Source organism: Podarcis filfolensis, assembly GCF_964270895.1.
Source record: "Podarcis filfolensis genome assembly, chromosome: 3".
Lineage (NCBI taxonomy): Eukaryota > Metazoa > Chordata > Lepidosauria > Squamata > Lacertidae > Podarcis > Podarcis filfolensis.
In genome coordinates this window covers 102091421-102116236 of record NC_139606.1, presented here as the reverse complement: position 1 = coordinate 102116236, position 24816 = coordinate 102091421, and the positions used below count along the sequence as shown (strand labels likewise).

The following is a 24816-nucleotide window of genomic DNA, read 5'->3' as shown; positions in this document are numbered from 1 at the left end:
TGGCAACTTCCGCAGCTGTATAGAACTCGGACTTTGAATATATGAATAAAATTGAGCCCAATTGCCTCTGACCTGCAGATCTTTAAAGGGACTGGTTCTTTGCTACGAACAGAAATCTCATTGTCTCTCTCAATGTATTCAGTTGGAGGTTTTCGGTAGTAGGTGGGAACGAGTTCGTTTTCTCCCAGCCGATCCTCCCCTCAAGATTTCTCTGTTGGCCTGTTTCAAATACGATACAGCCTTGATCGCTACTTCAGTTCACCTTCATATCTCATTCTGATTCAAACTTTGGGGACATTTGAAGTGTGCCTAAGCAAAGGAAAAGTGATACTTCTGCCTTTTGGGAACTGGTAACTTCAGGTTTTAAAGCTGGTCTTGTATGTGATGTTGTGATGCTGGTACTTTTTAGAGAAGACAGCTGTGGGCGCGGATGCGGGAGAATCCTAGTGCTCTCTGTTAAGTCAGGTTAGGAACAAAAATGATAGGTTTTATTCCAATCCTGCGAGCTGGTTTTGTGCTTTATATTTAGGAACGCAGAAAAAATGCATGTATATGAGTGTGTGAGAGAGGGAGGGGTAAGTATCCCCACACTGAACTGGTGTGTGTGTTATTTTTGCATTTGAATGACAACTGACTCGAAGAAAATTTCCAGGGCCACTTTTCATAATACACAGAACCATGTACAAATATTAATTAAGTGCAAAATAAAAAGGAGATAATTATGTGTCTGCTGTTTCACGGAAATGTGTAATAAATCAGTGTGCCCATCATATGCACCCAGACTCTGAAGAGAAGTAGCTGACATTATATATTTTGCTTTATTCAGTAAAGTTGCTTTCGAGATTCAAAAGAAAAACAAATGACTGCTGACAACACTCCAGTCGGCTGTAATTTCCGATTTATAATTTTAGAATTAATACGTTGCAATTAGGAACTGAGTGGTTCTAGTTCTGGTGGGTGGGCCATGTTATGTCTCGTTACTCGTTTTATCTTAGCTTTTTATAAAATGTGCCCTAAATAAAGCTTATGGTGGAAAGAGAGAAAAATAGTTTTAGCAATTAGTGACTTCCAGTTTTGCAAAGTTCTTTACAACTCTATATCTCATTCAGTTGTGTATGTAGATACTTTTATGAGAGATACACACATTTTTATATGTGTTTAGAATGCTTTATGTGAAATAACAATTGGTGTGAGGAGTACAAAGCCCAGTGTAAAAGATAGGATGCAGTCTTGCAGAAGCCCTGCTGAAAACAGAGGAGCTTGTTCATATGTAAACAATTTTCAGATGGGAGGGGGAACAAAAATAAGAATCCAGCAGCACTTTTTCATTTACCTGTGACATATTGAAATCAAAGGAAAAGGTGGCATGGGTGAGAGTTGATGTGGAATATTACAGCTCCTAAATTTTTGAAATAAATCTCTTATATTTCAGTTCAAGAACGTATGTTTAGGATCACAGCCCAAGAGCACACAAAACTGTACTTTCATATAATGCATGATGCAGATTTTACAAGCTTTGAGCCTGTATCTTTATATTTTGTGTGCCCATCATTAAGATTTTTTAAAAATGTATTTTGTGTTGCAATGTTTTAATGATTTGCTTTCTGTTTTGCAGCATTACCAACGAAGCAGGAGCCTCAATATACAGTGTTAGTCCAGAAGCTACCAAGGAGATGCCTGATTTAGATCCTAACCTACGAAGTGCAGGTAATTATTGGCCACTTCAGTATTTTCATGACACTCATAATGTATATATATGTACAACCACTTAAATAAGAGAAGGCAATAGTACTCTTGTCACCTGTAACTCTTTATGAATTTCCTTTCATTATATCTTTTCATCATCCTTGAAACAAATTATAAATTGAGAACTCTACTTACTGTAAATATGTAAATACTGTGATGACCTACTTGTTGCCTGGATTGAGCCATATAATTGGGATTCATGTCTCCCTCATATTTACATGATAGGAAACCAGCAGGTTTTTTCGTTTATATAATGCCATATGTAGTATACTTACTGCCACGGGCATGTGACATATTGACTAATATATCTAATATGCTTGACAAGGCTGTATCTTGATAATTTGGTATCTGCTTCTTAGGTAGAAATAGCTCCAATAGGGAAATTAAACGAGGAATGACTGAATGTGATAGCTTTTACATAATTTATCTCTCTCTGGCTGTATTCGGGCATAAGATAAACCTTGGTTTAAGACTACATAAATGTACTCATCTTCCTCATGCTCTCTTATTCACCCTGTGTGTCTATCTTCTTGTCTTACGTGGCCAAGAGGAAGAATTTAGAAACTTTAAATAACCGCAGTATCTTGTTTCGTCTGAACTGGAGATTGTGGTTAAATGCTAACTATGGTTAATTTCAAAAGAAGCCAACTTCAAACCATGGGTTATGAAGCCAGCTTGTTGAAATTAACTATAGTTAGTGTTTAACCACAAGCCCAGATAGGACTAAATGACAAACAGAGTTCATTAAAAGCAAAATATTCCAAATGCTTCCTCTTGTCTCTTGTGAATAGGTGGAAGGGGCTCACTCACGTAGTGCTAAACCGTGGTTTAGTGTTACGTCCAAACACATTCTCCCTGGATAAAGAAACCTGTTTCTCATTGCAGGGGGTATCAAAATTGCAAAGGTACTTCCAGAAGTTATAGGATATTGGTAAACACATTCTTTTTCTAAAAAGGGGACATTTTACCCTTCCATCATAACAGTGGCCAGCATAAAACAAGCCCAGATACAGATGGCCTGTGGGAGTTGCAAGCTATCTCAGCTTGGCATACTGTAGAGTGCTTTATACTGGCTGTATGTGGGAATGTCTCCTTAACAATAATTTAACAGTCTTTGTAAAGGGAAAGTGGTGGTTTCCAGTGGCGACCTGAAACATATCTGTACTTGCGTAACATGAACTATGTTTACTGCTAGTGATGTTTGAAGAACTTAATTTCTATGAATATTGATGCAAATTGATCAAATCTGCACTTCCCAGATTAGTGTGCAGAACAGGATAATGCTATCCTTTGAATTTTTCATTTCCCCAGATTTTTTGATACACTTTTGGGCTAAAAAAGTAAAGTACCAAAATGCACTGAAATGCATATTTTAGAATAAGTGTGAGCATTGAGCTACAACATGTTCTTTAACGTGAATTTGTGATAAATTCATATTATTATTATTGATTATTCGATTTACATACCACCCTTCATCAAAAGATCTCAGATTTAAATATGAGATTTAAATATGAACTTTTCTCTGTGTGTTGTTTTCTAATAATAATAATAATAATAATAATAATAATAATAATAATAATAAACAGATTAATGCAGAAGCTGGACTTTGCAGACTTAGGTAAGAACACTTGGAAAATTGATTCAGACTAGAAATTAACTGATCTGTCCATTCTTGAGTACTACAGCTGAAAAATGTAATAATAATTTTGGGAACTTTTGGCTTTTCACATGTTTAATTTTGTGTCCTTTATAATGTCTTCAGATTGTTTCTAAACCAAACAAATACTTAGAACACAAAGTTAATCTATATATTTTTAACGTTAATACCGTCAAATAGGTTCATCTGTAGTTTCTGCTTATCTTTTATTTCTGATTTCTCTCCTCATCAGACTTTGTGCTTCTCATTCATCGCTTGCCAGAATCTATCATGTTTCTTCCTCTGTCTCACATCTCTGTGCTTTTTCCTTTTATTTCTCCTTATCTATAGAATATTTATTATTTATTTATTCAATAAATTCTTCTCTTTTTTTAGAAACCCTAACCCTTAACTTTCCTTTAATTGAACTGCAATGTCCACTCTATTTTATTGAAAAATTTTGCTTCCATCTCCTCTAGTTGTGAATTTCAATTCCATGTTATTTTGACTAACTTGCTCTTTTCTGAAGTGGGCAGGACCTTTGCTGTTTGTTCAGCACCCGGAATCTTCAAAAATCAATACTGTATTTCCTCAAAAATGGAGATGTGCAGAGTGTTTTGTCAAGTGGGTGGGTGGGGGGCAAAATATGAATAAAGAGCAACTGCACGTGTGCAAAGTTTGGCAGGTTGCAATTCAAGGATGAGTTCACATGACCAGCTACAGTCTGGTTTGGAGAGCCACGTAGAATGTAGTCCTGCAACCATATTGAAAGAAGGAGTGACTATCGCTCTTGCTGTGATAGTTCCTGAGGTGATGGTTGACAACCTCCAGCTCTGTTCATCCATCCCCTTCCTTAGTAGTAGTAGCAGTAATAGCAGTAGTAGTAGTAGTAGTAGTAATAATAATAATAATAATAATAAGTAGTAGTAGTAGTAAAGTAAAGGTAAAGAAAGGTAAAGGTACCCCTGACCACAGTGGTGTAGCGTGGGGGGTGCAGGGGGTGCCGGCCGCACCGGGCGCAACATCTGGGGTTAGGGCAAATCCACGGGTTAGGGGGCGCAAATCCACGGGTTAGGGGGCGCAAATTACTTGCCTTGCCCCGGGTGCTGACAACCCACGCTACGCCACTGCCTGACCATTAGGTCCAGTCGTGGACGACTCTGGGGTTGTGGTGCTCATTTCGCTCTATAGGCCGAGGGAGCCGGCGTTTGTCCGGAGACAGCTTCCGGGGCATGTGGCCAGCATGACTAAGCCACTTCTGGTGAACCAGAGCAGCACACAGAAACGCCGTTTACATTCCCGCCAGAGCGGTACCTATTTATCTACTTGCACTTGATGTTCTTTCGAACTGCTAGGTTGGCAGAAGCTGGCACCAAACAACAGGAGCTTACCCCATCGCGGGGATTCGAACTGTCGGGGATTCAAACTGTCGAACAGCAAGCCCTAGGCTCTGTGGTTTAAACCACAGCACCACCCGCATCCCTTATAAGTAGTAGTAGTAGTAAGTAATAATTTTATTATTTATACTCCGCCCATCTGGCTGGGTTTTCCCAGCCACTCTGGGCAGCTCCCATCAGAACATTAAAAACACAATAAAAGATCAAACGTTAAAAACTTCCCTAAATAGGACTGCCTTCAGATTTCTCCTAAAAGTCAAATTGTTTATTTCCTTGACATCTGATGGGAGGGTGTTCCACAGGGAGGGCCATTGCCAAGAAGGCCCTCTTGCTTCTACTGCCTACTGCTGCTGTCAGCTCTCCTAACCTGTGGGCACGGGGCAGTCTTCAGAAAGACCATTCTCTATGCTTCCTTCTCCAGTTTTCGGGGAGGAGGGACAAACTTATTCCTTACCTCCTTCATTTTGCTAGGATCCATGGGTTGCAACCAGCTAAGCCCGGCATGGGGAACCTTCAGCTTGTTGACCTAATTACCATATTTTTTGCTCTATAGAATGCGCCACCCGACCATAAGACGCACCTACTTTTAGAAAGGGAGAACAAGAAAAAAAAATCCCTCTCTGCGTAGGACCCCTTCAGCTAAGCGGCAGGAGAAGCAGAGCCCCTTCCATTTCTACTCTCGCTTCGCTGAAGGGGCGCTGTGCAGAGAGGGAAAGCTGCGCAGCGCCTCTCTAGCGAAGCGAAGCCAGGAGAGCTCCGAAGGCTTTGCTATGCTTTCGCTGACGCCATGGAGCCTGCATTTGCTCCATAAGACGCACACACATTTCTCCTTAATTTTTGGAGGGGGGAAAGTGTGTCTTATAGAGCGAAAAATGCGGTAGACCCCGTACAGGTCCTGCTTTGGCCTGCGAGGCCATTTCCCCAAAGCACACCTATCTGGTGCTATTATGTGCCTAATTACAGTGCACGGTTGGGAGCCTTAATGTGTAATCTCATTTGCTCATTGAAAAAGGAGTCTTGCTCTCACCTCTGGTCAGCTGGCTGTTGGTGAGAGCAAGCCCGCTGGTATCAGCTGCTTTACAGAGTTTCTACGGGGAACCCCATAGGGCAACTGATGCCTTCAGAAAGTGGAGCTTGGATTGGCACCTATCCAATGATAGGTGGTCAATTCAAGTCCTCTGGGATTGGCTTTGCTACTTCGTTCCCCGGTCCAAAGCCTACACAGTCAGACTCAGAGCAGACTCTCTGAAATTGATGGACCTACGTTAGTCATGCCCATTGGTCTACTCTGAGTAGGACTTCGTTGGATTCAGCCTCGTGACTCCAGGTTGAAGCTGCATGCTCTCACCATGTCAGACATTACACTTTGCTCTTTCTCCCAAGGGCTGCAAATATTCAAGGCAAAAGGTAGATGGACAGAGTTGAACGTGCATCCCAAAAATGGCACCAGCCAATCCGGCCGGCCCCTTGTAGCCTCAAGTGGCAGAAGTAGAACTGGTGGCAGCACTTGGGGGGCTCCATAAGGGCTGAACATTGACACACACACACACACCCACACACCCGGGAGGCCTGTAATTTCTTGCTCTCTGCAAGAATGCAATTTCCAGTTACAAATTTCATCATTACGTTTGCAGACAAATGTTGATTTGAAAAAGCCCTGAACTTAATACTATATGCAAGTAATAATAGAATCTGTTCAAGTTGCTTGGAAGCCTATAATGAATAAAATGTTCATACATAGTTAGGGGGGCATTAAATGCTTGCCTCTCAGGAGAAGTGACAGCACTTGGCTGGTCATCATGTAGGTTTAGCGAGATGTCTAGTCTGGTGAGATTAGTTTCTGTGGTGATTTTGTTTTTTTCTTGTTTACTGGATCTCCATTTTGGTTTGGTAGGTCACGAGGTCACACTTAAATCAAGGAAATCTGACTTTTTCTCTTTTCATTTTAATTGTGTTAATCGACGTCAAGTTCTGTGCCGGCGTGATTTAGTTCAGTACATTGAAACAACGACAGCAGCTGACAGCTACATGATGAAGTGTGACATTTGGAATTAAAATAAAAGGTTTTGCAGGCGTTGCACAAGATAGCTGTGATCCTAACCCAGTTTGCCACTTTAGCATTTCACTCAGTACAAAATAAGATAGTGAGGAGCAAGGGAGAATTAATCTGACAAAATAAAGTGAAGAGACCTGTATCTGCTAATAAAGTTATATAAACTCAGTCAGAGGAGGCTTTTGTAAAATGAAGTTGTGCACTGTTTGGTAGCCTTTTTAGATCTATAATTCTGATTCCGACAATCTATAATTCTGATTCCGATGATCTGTAATCTCTGTTAAAAGCCGCCTCTGCTTTTGTTCAGCATATCATATTTTTTTTTAATGAAACCCACCAAAATCCAATTGTCTCAGCAAAAGGGGAAAGGGTTCTTTGTTGATTGGTTCATTGGCTGTTGTATATTTCAGCCAAATAAGATTGCTCTTATTGCTATTTTGAATGTGGGGAGCTGATGCAGAGAGATAGTGCATCGCCTCAGGTCAATTCAGATAGCGGGTGATGGCCTACATTGGTCCATGTAGCCTAGTAATGGTCTGGAGGAATTGGCAACATTTATTCAGATGGGTGGCTTCCTCCCGCCCCCTAGTTCTACCTGCAAGACCAGATTAGATCATGGGCTGAGTGGATTGCAACCCAGGGCCCGCTGTCTCAAGGGGCCACTAGTGTTCTAGGCCACCTTTAAAATATGATGTGTGTATAATTCTTACAGCACAGGTGTATTTGCCTGTATCTGCTGTGCCTTACCTATATGTTGCTGTTGTTTAGTCGTTTAGTCGTGTCCGACTCTTTGTGACCCCGAGGACCAGAGCACACCAGGCACTCCTGTCTTCCACTGCCTCCCGCAGTTTGGTCAAACTCATGCTGGTAGCTTCGAGAACACTGTCCAACCATCTTGTCCTCTGTCGTCCCCTTCTCCTTGTGCCCTCCATCTTTCCCAACATCAGGGTCTTTTCCAGGCAGTCTTCTCTTCTCCTGAGGTGGCCAAAGTATTGGAGTCTCAGCTTCAGGATCTGTCCTTCCAGTGAGCACTCAGGACTGATTTCCTTAAGAATGGGATAGAAACCTATATTATAAAACAGATGTTGTGCACAGATAAAATTATAGATAAAATACAGCTAAAATGCAGAATCAGAAGAAAAACAGATATTCATAAAGTTGCCTGCATTAAAGCAAAGATTTTAAAAAACCTTAAATCGTGTGTCTGCGTAGGATTGCCAAAACTAAAAAAAGTTTTCAGTATTGCGTGTACCTGCCTACTGCCAAGAGACAGGGAGTTACAAAACATGGGTGCTGCTGCACTAAAGGAATGAGTCCTTGCAAATGCAGAATGGGCAGCTGACACTCATCAAAAATATTGAGTAGTCAAATTATGAGCTATTAAGCGATATGTATGCCGGCTGGTGTGAAGCAGGCTCCTTAGAGTTGAATCACTAAGATTTTCTGTCCAGCGCTTTTGCTTGAGACTGAACATACATAAAATTCCTTAGAGATGTTAATTATTTAGCACAAATTCTATTTATTTGGCATTTTGTAGAGTACTGGAAGCAAAGAGGACAAGTCCTCTGCCCCGAGGAGCTTACAGTCTACATTTTGATAGATGAAGAGCTGGGAAAGGGAAGGGAGGAAAGGGGGAGCCAAGGAGTTCAGTGAGCGATGGTAAGCAACTGCGGCTTGATGGATGACTATTTTAGTACAGTGTGTATCCCAAATGTTTTTGTTCGCAGATTTGTAGACTTCTGAAAAAGAATGAAATCTCCCACTAATATGAAATCGCACAGATGAGTGTGTCATAATCCAGAGCAGCTGTTTGAGAGAAGGAGGGAAAGGAATTCCCTCCCCTCTATTGCTTCTGTGTTGCCTTACAAAAAACCTTGACCAGCACATTTCTTCCAGATGCTGGAGAAACACTGGTGATTCTTAATGGCTACTTCTTGGAAGCAAAACCAGTTGATTCCTACGTGGAAGTAGTTTTAACCACCCTTAAGAATAAAAATGAGACAAGACAAGACTTAACTGACTGTTTTTCAGGTAACTGGATTTTAGCTCAGAATTAAAGTCATAGTATTCGGAGAGGGGTGAAAGCTATGCTTCTGCAATTCATACACCAAGGAAACATTGCAGAAAGGTGCTTATTGAGCAAATAGCTTCAATCAGCCAGACTGCATATTGCAAGAAAGTCCAGGGTATTATTGCTTGGTTCATGGGTGTTGTTGTTGTTGTTGTCGTTCATTTTGGTCCCTTTAAGGGTCCCTTGGTGGAAATGAGAGCAAAAATCATTGCCTAAGAAATCCTCTGGGAATTTTTACTGGCCACATTGCAACTCAACACAGCACATTCTATAATTATATCTTCCTCAGACGATCCTTTTTGGTGTTGGGATGAAAGGCAGAAGTAACCAGTCTTTCTGGACCAGTGGGCACATTTTGAGAGAGAGAGAGAGAGAGGGAGAGGGAGAGGGAGAGGGAGAGGGACAGAGAGGGAGGTACCAGTTGCAAAATAGCTGGTATGGGGGTGGGCATGGCACAACACAAAATCAGAAAAATTTGCTTACCCTGGGAAGTCAGCAATGTCTTGCTGGCCCAGATTGTGGAGATCATACCACACTTACTCTCCTTTCGCAGAAATTGCTTAGAAGATACCTGCACATTTTGCCCCATAACTTCCTTTCTAGAAGGGCTAGAGACTTACATTTCCGAAGCATGAAAGCAGAGAGTCTGGGGCAGCTGATGAGATGCACCAGCAAAAGCTGGAAAGAAGGCTTGATTGTTAAGTCACTCTCTAAGTTGTAGCCCTGTGAGGGGAATAGGGGTCTTCTAACAGCTCTCAGCACCCTTAACAAATGACATTTCCCAGGATTCTCTGGGGGAAGCCATGACTGTTTAAAAATGGTATGATACTGCTTTAAATGCATAGTACAGATAGTGCCTAAGGCAATTGCAGGAGTCCCAGTGAAACAAGGGAAGCCAACACAGGCCCCTTCAGATGTTGTCAGACAACAGCTTCCAATTGCAGGAGTCCCAGTGAAACAAGGGAAGCCAACACAGGCCCCTTCAGATGTTGTCAGACAACAGCTCCCATCATCCCCATTTGCCTTGCTGTCTGGGGCTGATGAGAGCTGGGGTCCACGGCATCTGATGGGCACCATGTTGGCTGCCCCTGGTCTAGAGATACTTTCTGTGCAGCATTGTTCAGTGTTATATGTGTTTTGGTTCCCTATGACAGGTCAAGTTGCCAAGTTCCTCAGAAATCCCTTGGCGCTATCAAGTTTTGTAAGGTAGCTTCTTGTCTTTAACTCTCCCCTATTTGTGATTTGCCACTGTGTTTCTCTGGACAGCAGCCATTGGGTGCAATCCAGAGAAAGTTAGCAGGCTCAAGTCCCATTGAAATTGATAGGGCTCAAGTGCTTAATAGTGCAATTTCATCTCGCTGATTTCAATGTAATTTAAGCACGCTTGACTTTCCCTGGATTGCCTCCATTGTGCATTGGTGGTACTTTGAAGCATCGCACCAGTTCCATTTCTTAATACGAAAAATTAAAAAAAAATCTATTTTTTAGAAATAGCAAATGCAATATATTATCTGGGTTGCCACTGTTAACGGAGAGCGTGCTGACTGAGATAGACCTGATCCTGCACAGGCAATTCTTAGGGTTCTTTAAAAACTGTATTACACTGTTCAAATTCCTTTCACAACAAGGGGCAGTGCTGATTTGTATGATAGGCGTGGGAGAAAACATGTTGTCAGAAACAAACAAAAAGCATTCTGAACTAACTTGGCTGTTTGTGTTATACAGACAACCACTGATCAAGTGGTGCATTTGCAGGAGATAAATCCTTTTTGAAATTAATGGGTCTCTTTCTCCCTCTAACCCGAAGCAACTGTGGAAGTGCCAAATCTTGAAAGAATAAGCCTCCTTAAAACTGAGCTTGGCTATAGCTCTTACAATGAAATACAGTTATTGGGAAGATTGGCTCCATGCATTTTGCTTGGCACCGGCTACGTTGATTCAGTTCTGTTTTGGGATACCCAGCGTAGTTTCAAAATGTCGCCTTTCCCCCTGACTTTTCTTTTTATGCTTCTTTTACCAAGCCTAGCCACTCGGTGTGCTTCATTGCATCAACTCACAGAAAGAAATATAGACAGGCCGCAGTACAAAGATTCCTTCTGACATGGAATAAGATAGGAAAGGGCATTTCCTCTTAACCGACAAGCGCATTTATACTAGCCTATGTCAAAAGAGATCTCCTTAGTATAGCTTGTCTGTATTACTTTTGTAAGTTAGTGCAACGAAGCACAGAGGGACACTTTCATTTTAATTTCTGTTTCACCTATTAAAGCAGAGACTGCACACTTTTTTCTGGTTTTGTTCCTACACCGCGATGCCTTCAAGATGAACTCGCTTTGCTCAAAAGCTAGTCAGAGCAGCCTGGGAGCCTGTGTCCAGCTTCAGAGCTGTCTCTTGTCTTGCCATGTGGCAGAAGTTAGTTGTTAGAATGTACATGGCATAATGTCTCTTCAAGCCAATTTCCTTTGGACTGATTTATAGTGAAATTGAGGGGTGGAGTGTAGTTCAGTGTTAGATTATTGGCTTTGCATGCAGAACATCCCAGGTTCAATGCGAAATGTTGCCTGAAAAGACTTCTGCCATAAACCATGGACAGCTACTGCCAGTCAGTGTAGACGATATTGAGGTAGATGGACCAATGGGCTGACACAGTAAAAAATCTCTCCCGTATCCCATGTCCTGATCTCATGAATTACCCAGTTCCAATTATCTCGGAAGCAAGTCTTCTATTCCTTCCTGAAAGAAAGGCATTTCCATAAACAAAACATGTATCTCCTGCTATTTTCTTTGCTTGCTATGCATCTGGGCACCTCTTAATCTATAGTAACCAATTTTTTAATGGTGCCTGAGATGCAGGAGCAGGTATTCCTCTATGTGTGGATACAACTGAATGAACTGGACCATTTCAAATGGCACTGATTTCAAAACTGCAGTGATTTCTTAGAATTTCTGATCAATGCTGAGTAGCAGGCTCCTGGTTTTAATTTATTTAAAAGAGTTGTACGTAGATGGTGCTTGTTAATGTACTCTGCTTTTCCTTCAAGGAGCGCCAGGCAGCACATATAGTTCTCCTTCCCCTTATTTCATCCTCACAACAGCCTTATGCAGTGGATTATGCTGAGAGATGTTGATGGCCCCAGCTCACCCAGTGGGCTTCATTGCTAAGTAAAGATTTGACCCTGGGTCTCCCTGACCCTAGTCTTGCACTCTAACTACTACCCCGTAGATAATCATGCATAATAGATTTTCACTGCTTGTGCATGCACTGGAAAGCACTTTGCAAAGTGGAAAAAAAGAACGCCTTCAAGAGGCAAACTTTGCAATAATTCCTGCATGGAAATACCTTTCTGTGCAGAATTTGGGCAACTTGTTTGGATGCTGCTGCATCAAGCTGCAACCGCATGTTTACTGCCCTGCCTCTTATTAGAGTTTGGATAATAATAATAATAATAATAATAATAATAATAATAATAATATCCCGCCCCATCTGGCTGGGTTTCCCCAGCTACTCTGGGCGGCTTCCAACACAATATTAAAATACAGTAATGCATCAAACATTAAAAGCTTCCCTAAACAGGGCTGCCTTCAGATGTCATCTAAAAGTCTGGTAGTTGTTGTTCTCTTTGACATCTGGTGGGAGGGTGTTCCACAGGGCGGGTGCCACTACCGAGAAGGCCCTCTGCCTGTTTCCCTGTAACTTGGCTTCTCGCAGTGAGGGAACCGCCAGAAAGCCCTTGGAGCTGGACCTCAGTGTTCAGGTAGAACGAAAAGTGCCTCTCATCATTCTTAGTCACAGATGCATCTGTCTTTGTGTGTCTCCAGCAATTCTTACCAGCAAACAGTGCAGGAATCTACCGGTTACCCAAGTCAGACCAATTGGTCCATCTAGCTCAGTACTGTCTGCATTGACAGAGCTGGCAGCATCCTTTCCATGGTTAGTAACAGAGGACATTGCACATCTTACCTGGAAATGCAAGGGATTGAACTACTTGCAGGAGAAGCAGATGCTCTACCACTGAACTACAGCCCTTCTCCTTGTTTCTTTGCTCCTCTCTTTTTGGTGACTCTTTTGGAGTCTTTTGGAGACCAGCCCTCCATCTCCAGCAGATTGTTTTGTGTGTTCCTCCGCAAAATGATTAACTTTCACCACTGCAGTAGGGGGCAGCGCTGGTGTAGACTTACCCTGAATGCATCTTGGGTTAGAGGTTGGGAAGGTATTCTGCAGGGTGCATCAGAGGCGAGCCTTTGAATGGAGGTACTAACTATGGGTAAAAGGAGCTGCCTGGATAAGTAAAAGGATGGCTCCTGAGTGAAGGGAAAGAAAAAGAGAGCAAAAGGTCATGCAGCGCAGCTTGGCTTAGCATTGTCAAGTCCCATCTGCTTGTATTCTCTCCACAGGGCAGAATACATTGGATTATTGTACATTCAAAGTTCAGCAAACCACTTGCACTTCCCATTGCAAGAGAATGCCTTTTAGGCATTTGGGGCTTGTTAAGACTTTTAAGACTGTCATGCTACAGGGGCTTATACCCTTGGGTGCTTTTACAGATAGAGATGTACCGTTCAGAGCTGTCACAGTGCCCAGCAAATGGAAGGTAAAGATCGGAGACAATATAATTTCTTTTGACTTTATCTCAGGGAAAGTAAAACCATTTGATGATTAGATGTGTGGGACATAGTGCCTTTATGTCTACTTGAGCTAATTTCTTCGGCTTCTTTAAAAGAGCACTGTTCCCCTTTGGCTGCTTTGGAAGAGAAGGTCACTTTTAGAAAACTTTGCCAGAGAAAAGTCGTACACTTAACGGAGCACTGGAGAGAGGTGGTTTTAAGTGGAAAATACTTGCAGCTAACCACAGAGAGCCAACGTGAATTAACTCGGGATTAGAAACATATTTTAAAAAGGCTACATTATTATTAGTCAGTGTAATATGCTGTCAAGCCTTTTCAGCTCAAGTGTGAAACTAGCTGTTTCTTGGAGAGGATAAGAGGAGATAAAGGCCTAATTCGCGTGTTACAATAAACCGTAATGGCTTCTAGCGAACCTGCCAATTTCACTCATTTGGCTGTAACGCAGGAGAAGCAAACCATAAGGCTTAGCCTTACGTCTGAACTGGGGTTTGTGGCATATTTCACCCAAATAAACCATCATAGGCAAAGCAGAAAATCTTAGTTACAGATCTTAGTTCATTTGGAGTGAAATAGGCCATAACCCCCAGGTTAGACAGAATGCAGTGACAGGGATAAAAGTTTGTTCCACACCAGCAAGGAGGAGCAAAGCATACATGATTGGCTTTTTCATGGTAAATTATTAAATATTGGTTTACTGGGAAGTGCAGACTGGGCCATAGACTGCAAAATGGAGCCATTTTTATTTACTCTGCTAAATAGATAAAGTCTACTGTGGGATGGGCAAGGTTTACTCTGAGGAAGACAAGATTTATTCTGAGATGCTATCAGGCATCATTTTAGGATATGTACCGTAATAGACTACCTCCCTGACGACAAACCAAACCACTCCTAGTGATCATTAGAGGAGAATCATGGCTAGCAGATTGCCACCTAGGAATCTCACAGATTCCTAGGGTTTCAGGATATACCTTTGGGAATATGCTCCCAAAAGAGATTTGGGAAGCATCATTTGTTGAAATTTTAAACATCTCTTAAAAACCCATTTGATTACTCATATGGTTGCACTGATGTTTAGAAGAGTTATCCTGCACAGGTGGTGTTTATATATATAAACTTGCATTATATTTGTAATATTTTGTGATCTGCGTAAGCTGCTTGGAGATTTTGCTAAAAATGTTGTGTGGTATATAAATTATCTAAATAAATAATGCTAGTTTGGACTCAAAGCACTATGAATAGAATTTTGTTTGCACAAAATAGCCTTTCACCTTGCTCTTTCAACCCTTTGCACCCTCCAAAACATGTCCCTGAGATTGGAAAGGGCATCAGGTGTGCTTGTGAAGTGGTGAAAGCAGCTGAAGTTGTGGGTGGGGAGATTCGTAGGGAATCTGTGAACCCTCTCCTTGCATAAGCAGAAATGTTTTCAAGGAGCTTTCTGGATCCAGGCCACTATATTTATTATATAAGCTGCAATGTATTTGAGGGAGTTTTGCATCATCAAAACAAGTGTCCGGTTTCTGCCGTACTAGAAATACATTTCTTTGGCTCTTCATGTAGCATCAGAGGATATAAAGACTCCATGGAATATTACAATATATTCAAGTTAGTTGTGGTACATTTGTATATAACAGGAGCGGCTAACCTGTAGCCTTCTAGAAAGTGCTGGACTACAGCTCCCATCAGCCTGGCCAACATGGCCAGAGCACAGGAATGATGGGAGCTGTAGTCCAACAACATCTGGAGGACCCCGGGTTACAAAGCTAAGCGAGTGAGGCAAATTTGATAGGGAAGGCTCCCCTCAGACAAATTTAATGGGGAATAAATGTGAGTCCTGAAGCAAAAACCTGATCCAAGTCTCCCGTTGTGAGAGTAGAAAACAAGACTTTTGAACCAAAATATATTGTGACTAAAACTGCATTGCTTTGGAATTTCTGCATTGTTCTAATGGTTCTGTTTGTTTGGCAAGGTCTGGTTGGGAAACCACTGAGGTAGCCAAGATGCTGGGAAGAATGAAGGCAGGGTGGGGAAAGGAAAGGAAAGGAGAAAAATCTGTGTCAGCATAAAGTTCAGTGGTTTGTCAAAGCTAACTGGTGCCACAAATCCTAGCATTGCACTCAGCCACAAACTGTAGGAACTTGGACAGAATACAGGGAGCATAGGGAAGCTGCCTTATACCAAATTAAACCATTGGTCCGTCTAGCTCAGTATTGCCTACACTGACAGGCAGAGAACTCTCCGTAATTATTGGAGATGCCAAGAATTGACCCTGGGATCTTCTGCATGCACAGCAAATGCCCCTCCACTGAGTTTACATCCCCTTCCGGTCTCAAGTGGGTAAATACTAGATGTAGATTGACATTTCCAGGTGAATTTTGCTGTTGGTTTTTGTCTTGGAGCCTTACTGTCTTATTGTTTTTATATGCCTGTGTTATGAGTTTCTCGCCTTGGATTTTTTCCATGTTTGGATGTGGTTACCAATGTTGTTGTTGTTTAGTCGTTTAGTCGTGTCCGACTCTTCGTGACCCCATGGACCAGAGCACGCCAGGCACTTCCACTGCCTCCCGCAGTTTGGTCAAACTCATGCTGGTAGCTTCGAGAACACTCTCCCACCATCTTGTCCTCTGTCGTCCCCTTCTCCTTGTGCCCTACATCTTTCCCAACATCAGGGTCTTTTCCAGGGGTTCTTCTCTTCTCATGAGGTGGCCAAAGTATTGGAGCCTCAGCTTCACGATCTATCCTTCCAGTGAGCACTCAGGGCTCATTTCCTTCAGAATGGAGAGGTTTGATCTTCTTGCAGTCCATGGGACTCTCAAGAGTCTCCTCCAGCACCATAATTCAAAAGCATCAATTCTTTAGTGATCAGCCTTCTTTATGGTCCAGCTCTCACTTCCATACATCACTACTGGGAAAACCATAGCTTTAACTATATGGACCTTTGTTGGCAAGGTGATGTCTCTGCTTTTTAAGATGCTGTCTAGGTTTGTCATTGCTTTTCTCCCAAGAAGCAGGCGTCTTTTAATTTCATGATATGCTGTCACCATCTGCAGTGATCATGGAGCCCAAGAAAGTAAAATCTCTCACTGCCTCCATTTCTTCCTCTTCTATTTAGAACACCATAGTTAAGGAGCAAGGACATTGGATGGCATGATCTAAATCAATAAAATGAAGGCACCAGAGGTAGTCCATTGGGACTGACTGGGCAGAAGGCAGAGAGACCAACAGTAGGTGAAGCCAGAACCAATGGCAGGGAGAGCCAACCAATTCTAGTTTTCTCCTCATCCTCCTTGCGGCTGAGTTCTACAAGGGCGACCCTGAAATTGAGGAGGAGGAGACTGAGAGGCAGTGCCGCAGCCTGGGCAGGCAGGTGGGGGCTGGCTAAAGGCAGAGTGACACAGGTGGGGCAGTGCCCCATTTGCCCTAATGGACCACCCTCCAATGGTAGGAGTGGCAAGTGAAACAGTACCATCTGTGAAAGGAAAGTAACTAAGCCTCCTTAAGAGATACTAAAGCATGTATAGAAGTAATTTTAAAAGGTTGAACTTGACCCCTAAAATAAATAGTGAGCAGCGCAAATAATTATTATTATTATTATTATTATTATTATTATTATTATTATTATTATTATCTTTTACAAATAATTTTCACATGCTTCACATTTAATGATGTGTGGCACAATATCCTTTGTTTAAAATGTCCTGAAGTGCTCTTATTACTTTTACAAGACCCTTTGTGTCTAATATCTCATAAAAAAACCTCGAACAACTGGTATAAATGTATATTCCATTGCAATTTACATTTTTATTCCACAAGGAGTGAATACTACAGAACTAGACTTCCACGACCATTGGAATACTTCACATTGTAAGCAACTACCTTACTCTGCAACGTGATTTCATTGAGGCCATGATAGCAGTCTATAAAGCGGAATTCTAGCACACATTTTTCTGTGTTATTTTATCTAGATAACAATCAGTAATCTGACTCAAATCAGTACTAAAATCAACAGTTAGTTGCAAGGCAATCATGGAAAATATTGTGATTAATATTGTTAAATGTTAACGATGGCAAAAATCATTGGGTGGGGAAACACTAAATTAATCTCAGATTAGTTCAGTACTATCTGTGAAAGGATCTCCTGGATATTTTGGGGTGGTGGTGATTGTTTGGATTACTTTTGTTCTCTGTGTCCAGTCCTGAGCATCCTTTAAGAAGGATGTTGACAAGCTGGGAAGTGTGCAGAGAAGGATGACCAAGATGATCAGTTGTCTGCAAACCAGGCCTTATGAGGAACAGTTGAAGGAGCTGGGTATGTTTAGCCTGCAAAAGAGGAGACTGAGAGGAGATATGATAGCCATCTTCAAATATCTTGAGGGCTGTGTCACATGGAAGATGGAGCAAGCTTGTTTTCTTCTCCTCTGGCGGGTAGGACTCAAACCAATGGCTTCAAGTTACAAGAAAGGAGATTCTGACTAAACATCAGGAAAAACTTTTTGACAGTAAGAGCTGTTCAGCAGTGGAACAGACTCCCATGAAAGGTGTCGGACTCTCCTTCCTTGGAGGTTTTTAAGCAGAGGTTGGATGGCCATCTGCCGTGGATGCTTTAGCTGAAATTCCTGCATTTCAGGGGGTTGGGCTAGATGACTCTTGGAGTCCATTCCAACTCTACAATTCTGTGATTCTCTAACTGTGTTTAGGATTACAGCTATACAGAAAAATGAGATGATATTTTAATTGGCACCGGTAATGCAGGCTTTACTAAAGGAGAGGTTTCTGCATTGCAGTTTAGCTTTTAGAAATCGGGTCGCTTATTGCCCTGCTTATAATTTGTAAATTTCCTTTCAGAATTGCTTCATTACCAAGCCGAGATAATTAAAAATGCTAGTTTTAGTTTTAGCTTTTAAGTAGGTTGTACACATTTGTAGAGTCATGTTTCTTGTCGTCCCCCTCCCCACTAGTTTACACAATATATTTGCTTATTGTGTATTTTTTAAGTATTTCCACATTTTATTCATTTTATTAATTCATTCAATTAGTTATTCTAAATCTCCCTTTTTGTTAACAGAAGACTGTCGTTTTGTTTTTATAAATCATAGCCATGTTGCAGGTTATCAGTTTTATAGTGTCAGAAGTAATCCACACTCTAATCTTTTCAAAACAAAAACCTGACAACTTTTGCAGAATTGAGTTTTGGATGAGGTACAGCTGTTGAGCAGCTGCTTAAAATAAGTCTCATTTTAACCCCGCCAAGAAGATGTATGAGGAATCAAATTTGTGCCACAAATCCTGCCCTACTGAGAGCAAATTCTCAACACAAAGACTACTGTATATTTTACTGTATCCTTTACTTAGAAGGTGAAATTCAGGTCAACAGGATAGAAATCTCCTGCGGCACAAGAAACCTGAACAATCGATCACTGAGTAAATATTATCGTGGGCAAGCAAAAGCCCCTGAAATCTTACAGATAGGAGGAGAGGGCAGGCTCCATCCCCGTCCTTCATCCTCTTCCCACTTCATCCCTCCTCCTCCCATCCTTGAAAATAAGACCACAAAGATTACCAGATTGCAGTTTTTGTATTTATTTTTTCTAAAGGAGAAGAAATATTTGCTAGCCTGCTAATAAGCTAGTAGTCTGCATTTCCATGCTGGCCATAGAGCAGGGGTAGGCAAACTAGGGGCCGGATTCGGCCCAATTGCCTTCAAAATCTGGCCCACGGACTGTCCGGGAATCAGTGTGTTTTCACATGAGTTGAATGTGTGCTTTTATTTAAAATGCATCTCTGGGTTATTTGTGGGGCATAGGAATTCGTTCTCCCCCCCCAAAAAAAATATAGTCCAGCCCCCACACAAGGTCTGAGGGACAGTGGACTGGCCCACGGCTGAAAAAGTTTGCTGACCCCTCCCATAGAGCATGGGAACTTGGGATAGCATTAGCTATTGGGAGTAGGAGATTGGGATTTCTCCCCAAAAAACAGACTGATGGAGGGAGGGTTGGGCTTCCCATTGCCTGAGGCCACCATGGAAATCAAGTGGTCTGGTGGAGAAGGGACAGAGAGTTCTGTTCCTTTTCTGCTAGTCTACTCACTTGCCTATTTGGAAGTCCTTGTCTGCTGTGGCGACCAGGTAAGTTTAACATGAGGCTGCCTCCGTTCCACCACTTTATACAACAGTCTCCCTCCCCTACCCACACCTGGAGCCATTCTCCTTGCTGTTCCTCCTCTCTCCCCATGGACAACAGTAGTCATGTTCACAGTACAGCCGTACCTTGGAAGTCGAACGGAATCCGTTCCGGAAGTCTGTTCAATTTACAAAATGTTCGGAAATCAAAGCGCAGCTTCTGATTGGCTGCAGGAAGCTCCTGCAGCCAATCAGAAGCCACGGAAGACCTGTCGGATGTTCAGCTTCCAAAAATAGTTCACAAACCAGAACTGTCACTTCCGGGTTTGCGGTGTTTGGGAGCCAAAAGGTTCGAGAACTAAGCTGTTCAAACATTACATTTCCCCATAGGAATGAATGGCAGACATTTGATTGTGTTGCAGAAAGTAAAGAGGTTTGATTTAATATTTGTATTTCACTTTTCCAACAACAATGTTGCCTCCAAAGTGGTTCAAAATAGCATAAAAATGAACAAGCATTACAGTTACCATAGGGATATCAGGACAGCATAGCATATAAATGAGGTGAAAAGCAAACAAATTCATCACACAATTAATACAACTCAATATAAACTCATAGTGGTTCAAAATGAGAATGCATTCAGACTGACTGTATGACTGCTGTCTTTTGACTGCACTCAGTTTTGCACTTACGAATGTAATTTTATTGTTGATTTTATTCTCTTCACTGCTTTGGTATTTCTTCCCTCCATTTTGGTGGTATAGAAATAAATAAATGACACCAGGTGTTTCCAGGTGTTACTACATGCTTAAGTTTTAATTAGAGTCAACCACGTTTACATCATTCTTGTTTCTCATGATTTTATGCGTTTTGTTAATTTGCTTCCCAAATGCAGTGCATTCATTTTTGGTTGTTTCTTATGTATTTGTAGTTCTGGTCTCTCTCTCTCTCTCGGGGGGGGGCCATTGTTAAGTTTGTTATTGTGTTACATATTTTCATGTTTTTATACTATAAATTGCCCTGTGATCCTCCGATGGCGGGCGGCATATAAATTTAATTAATAATAATAATAGTAATAATTGATACACATAATAGTTCTTTCATATTATCAGGCAGAAATCAGCTTTTTTCAGAAAATAACCTTTCGATTCAGCAATACAAAAACACAGAAAGTTTGGAAGGAGCCAGAGACGAATTTGTACTTTGTTCATTCCAGGAAACGGCACCAAGACTGGACCAAAATGATTTTTAATTTTTTTTAAAAGTAGAAAATAACAGAGCTTCATCTGGCAAGTTGATCTTGGGTTGAATGTGGGGGAAGTTCAGCAACCTTTTGCTAGAGATATCAGACCCTTTTTCCAGAAATCAGAGGAGCCCGGGGAATTCTCTGGACCTTAGCCATTGAGATCCATTACACTACTTCCTACACAGTCTGTTCCTGAATTCTGTTCCTTGGTCACTGTGACGAGTGGCAGAATGTCAAAGGAGTAGGGTAATTTGTTGATAACTTTATAAAGGTTGTTATGGCATAGAATTAATCTCAAACCCAAGAAGTAGGTTGAAAAATTCCCATTGCTGTGTTAGATAATGTGCTGAAATCCTTTACCTAAAAGGATGGCAGCTGCACACTTTGCCCCTATTCTCAGAGTACCTTAATGGGTGTATATATTTAGCTTTAATTAAGAATTCTTTTAATGACACCATTTTAAAACGTTGAGTTGGGTTTTTAAAGCAAAGCAAATATAATCTGCAGGCGTGCAACATATGTTTTGTACTTGCACATTTCGACACGGAGAAACGACCAAGGCTCAAACAAAAAAAAAGCAGAATGTTCTTATTTATGGGAAGATTGAGGTTGAGCTAATCCTCATCTAATAGCTTGTGGTTGTCATATGTTTGTTTATATGGTCATTTTGTAAAATCGTGCCCATTCCACTAGCATCTGGAAGGCTCATAATATTTCAATACACAACCGTTCTTGTTGGCTTAGAACGGTGAAGCCATTTCAGTTGATGTTGCCTGGCAAGTGGTTTAAGTTTATAGGGTAACTATGTTCAAAGTGTTTGTTTAAGAGAACGGAATCCAGCAAAGAGCTTGCATATCTGATTGCAAACATTTGATCTGTGTTCCGCGACTGTGAGAAGGAGAAGAGGGAGAAACTGATTCTCCTCCTCCTCCTCTTACTATTTTCCTCAGGCATTTCCCCCCTATTATCTTGGCCTTAAATACCACAAGAAGGAGGGGAAACCTGTGAAGAAAGGGTTGGTACTGCAGCAAAAAAGGGAGGGGGGAGTCTGCCATTATGATATACAAAGCTGGTGTGGTGCAGGGCATAACTTGTGACCTATTAAGTTGAATGCAGCTCATCAGTTCTGTATTGTAGTGCACCAGATGCTTGACATTCATCCCTCTCAATTTTTGAAGCAGCAAAAATTGAAGGTTTATAGACCTTCTGGTGAGTAACCATACATGGCTAGTAGGTTGCATTTGGCTTTGCAAGTCACAGATTGTGCAGACCAGTTGTAGGGGGCTTCCAGGGTCCCTAGGCTAAACTGTAGTAGCTTGGGTGTGAATTTGTGTGTATGTAGCCTGTCCTGTATGTAGACAGCATCTTAAAAAGCAGAGACATCACCTTGCCAACAAAGGCCCGTATAGTTAAAGCTATGGTTTTCCCAGTAGTGATGTATGGAAGTGAGACCTGGACCATAAAGAAGGCTGATCGCTGAAGAATTGATGCTTTTGAATTATGGTGCTGGAGGAGACTCTTGAGAGTCCCATGGACTGCAAGATCATCAAACCTATCCATTCTTAAGGAAATGAGCCCTGAGTGCTCACTGGAAGGACAGATCCTGAAGCTGAGGCTCCAATACTTTGGCCACCTCATGAGAAGAGAAGACTGCCTGGAAAAGACCCTGATGTTGGGAAAGATGGAGGGCACAAGGAGAAGGGGACGACAGAGGACGAGATGGTTGGACAATGTTCTCGAAGCTACCAACATGAGTTTGACCAAACTGCGGGAAGCAGTGGAAGACAGGAGTGCCTGGCATGCTCTGGTCCATGGGGTCACAAAGAGTTGGATACGACTAAACGACTAAACAACAAAAGCCAGTCCTGTAGTGTGTGGCTCATAGGATATGGTGGGTAGTTGCTACTGGTCATCATTTGGCAACTGGTTTCACCTCCAAGGCCCGCATGCCTACCCTAAGGCATTCTACTTGGTGTCTGATAGTCTACCCAATATCATGGGCACGTTTGTTTCCTGAAGCACAGCACTTTTAATTTTTGGCACAGAAGTGTCTGGCAGCTCTTCACCGATAGGTGTTAAGGTGTATTGTCACTGTTGGACTGGAGGAACAGGTCAGCCTTTGGTGGCCCTGTTTCTTGGCGAGAAAGACTTCTGCCACTCCTCCACCAAGTCTGCTTATTGCCAGTCTTATACATTGCCCCACAAAACTTAATGGGATTAACCCACCAAGAAATTATAGATTTCTTTTCTGTGCTGGTGGCATTTCCCCCTTGGAAAAATCCAAACTGTACATTCTCAGTGTGTTTTGAATTCAGATGATGAGAGAGGGAGAGAATTGTGGGTTCTAAGGGGACACTTTCTGAGACCTAGGAAGAATCCTGCTAGGTGAAACTAACGTCCTGTCTAGTCCAGCATCCCGTTTTGCACAGTGACCAACCATATGCCTATGGGAAGCCCTCAGTAAGGACATAGGGACAGCGTCCCTCTCCCATTGTTGTTCCCCAAAGGCAGATATTCAGAGGTATATTGCCTCTGAACCCGGAGGTTGTCTATAGGCATCATGACTAGTAACCATCAACAGACCTGTCCTCCTTTAACAGGTGGCTTAAAGTCATCCAAGCTAGTGGGCATCACTACCTTATGGCAGCGTATTCCTCAAAGTTATTACACAGAATTATATGGAGTGCTTTCTCTTTGTCTCCTGCCAATCAAATTCACTGGGTGACTCCCAACTTCCAACATTTTAACACTGGGGTTATGTGTCTCCCTATTCCCTTTTCACAACTCTGTGCCTAATTTTAACACTCCCTGGATTGCGGCCTCTGTTAATATGATGAAACAGTGCTTTCCATGCCACTACAAATATCTCCCCATATGAGGAAAGGGACGTAAGTGAGCCAAATCAAGTAATATTTTATTACTTTTTCAATATAAATTGAAAAAAGCATGTTTAATGTTTATTATGCATATTATTATTTAAAAGTACAAGCCAAGAGGACTCGTTGCTGCTATAGTAACAATTTTCTTCATTGTTCCTTTTCCAGATGTATTTCCCCCCCCCCCCGAGTCCCAAAAAGTGTAAGCAAATTTTAGACCCCTTTCTAAATTATTCATGTATTCCAAGCAAGATTTTCCTAGGTGTGATCTATCTTCCGATGAATCTTTTACAATTTGTCATGGTTTTCTTTTTGCCGGCATTCTGAAAATATGGGCAAACCGTTTCAAGCCTGTTTTAGATATTGCCATCTTTATGCTGAAACATTTTCCCCACCCACAACTGCAGTGCTCAGCATGAAGTGGCGATGTTTACATTTTTATTATTATTCAGTACATCTCCCTATGGAGCCCGTGTTTGGCAGCCGCATAACTGGATGCCATACATAGTAAGGTAAAGGTAAAGGTACCCCTGACCATCAGGTCCAGTCGTGACCGACTCTAGGGTTGCACGCTCATCTCGCTCAAGAGGCCGGGAGCCGGCACTTGTCCGCAGACAGCTTCCGGGTCATGTGGCCAGCGTGACTAAGCCGCTTCTGGCGAACCAGCGCAGCACACGGAAACGCCGTTTACCTTCCCGCTGGAGAGCGGTCCCTATTTATCTACTTGCACTTTGGGGTGCTTTCAGACTGCTAGGTTGGCAGGAGCTGGGACCGAGCAACGGGAGCTCACCCCGTCGCGGGGATTCGAACCGCCGACCTCTCGATCAGCAAGTCCTAGGCTCTGTGGTTTAACCCACAGCGCCACCCGCGTCCCCATACATAGTAAGGAGCATTTAAATGCTATTATTTATTACCATTTTTTATTACAGATGCATTTTCAGGCTGCTTTTTGGGTGTAACCCACACAAGACAACTTATTTCCCCAATTTACTACCAGTGTTTTGGTCTTCAGCTCCCCTTGGCTCCAGCCAGCTCAGGTCAGGATGATGG

At 42.1% G+C, this 24816-nt stretch overlaps 1 protein-coding gene across 1 annotated transcript in view; it reads left to right on the top strand.

Moving 5' to 3' along the window:
* Window positions 1-24816, top strand: part of SRBD1 (S1 RNA binding domain 1) — a 164312-nt gene that overhangs the window by 63488 nt on the left and 76008 nt on the right. The window contains exon 15 of the mRNA XM_083605025.1: window positions 1616-1707. Coding sequence (XP_083461151.1) covers window positions 1616-1707 — 92 coding nt within the window. The remainder of the gene's footprint in view (window positions 1-1615; window positions 1708-24816) is intronic.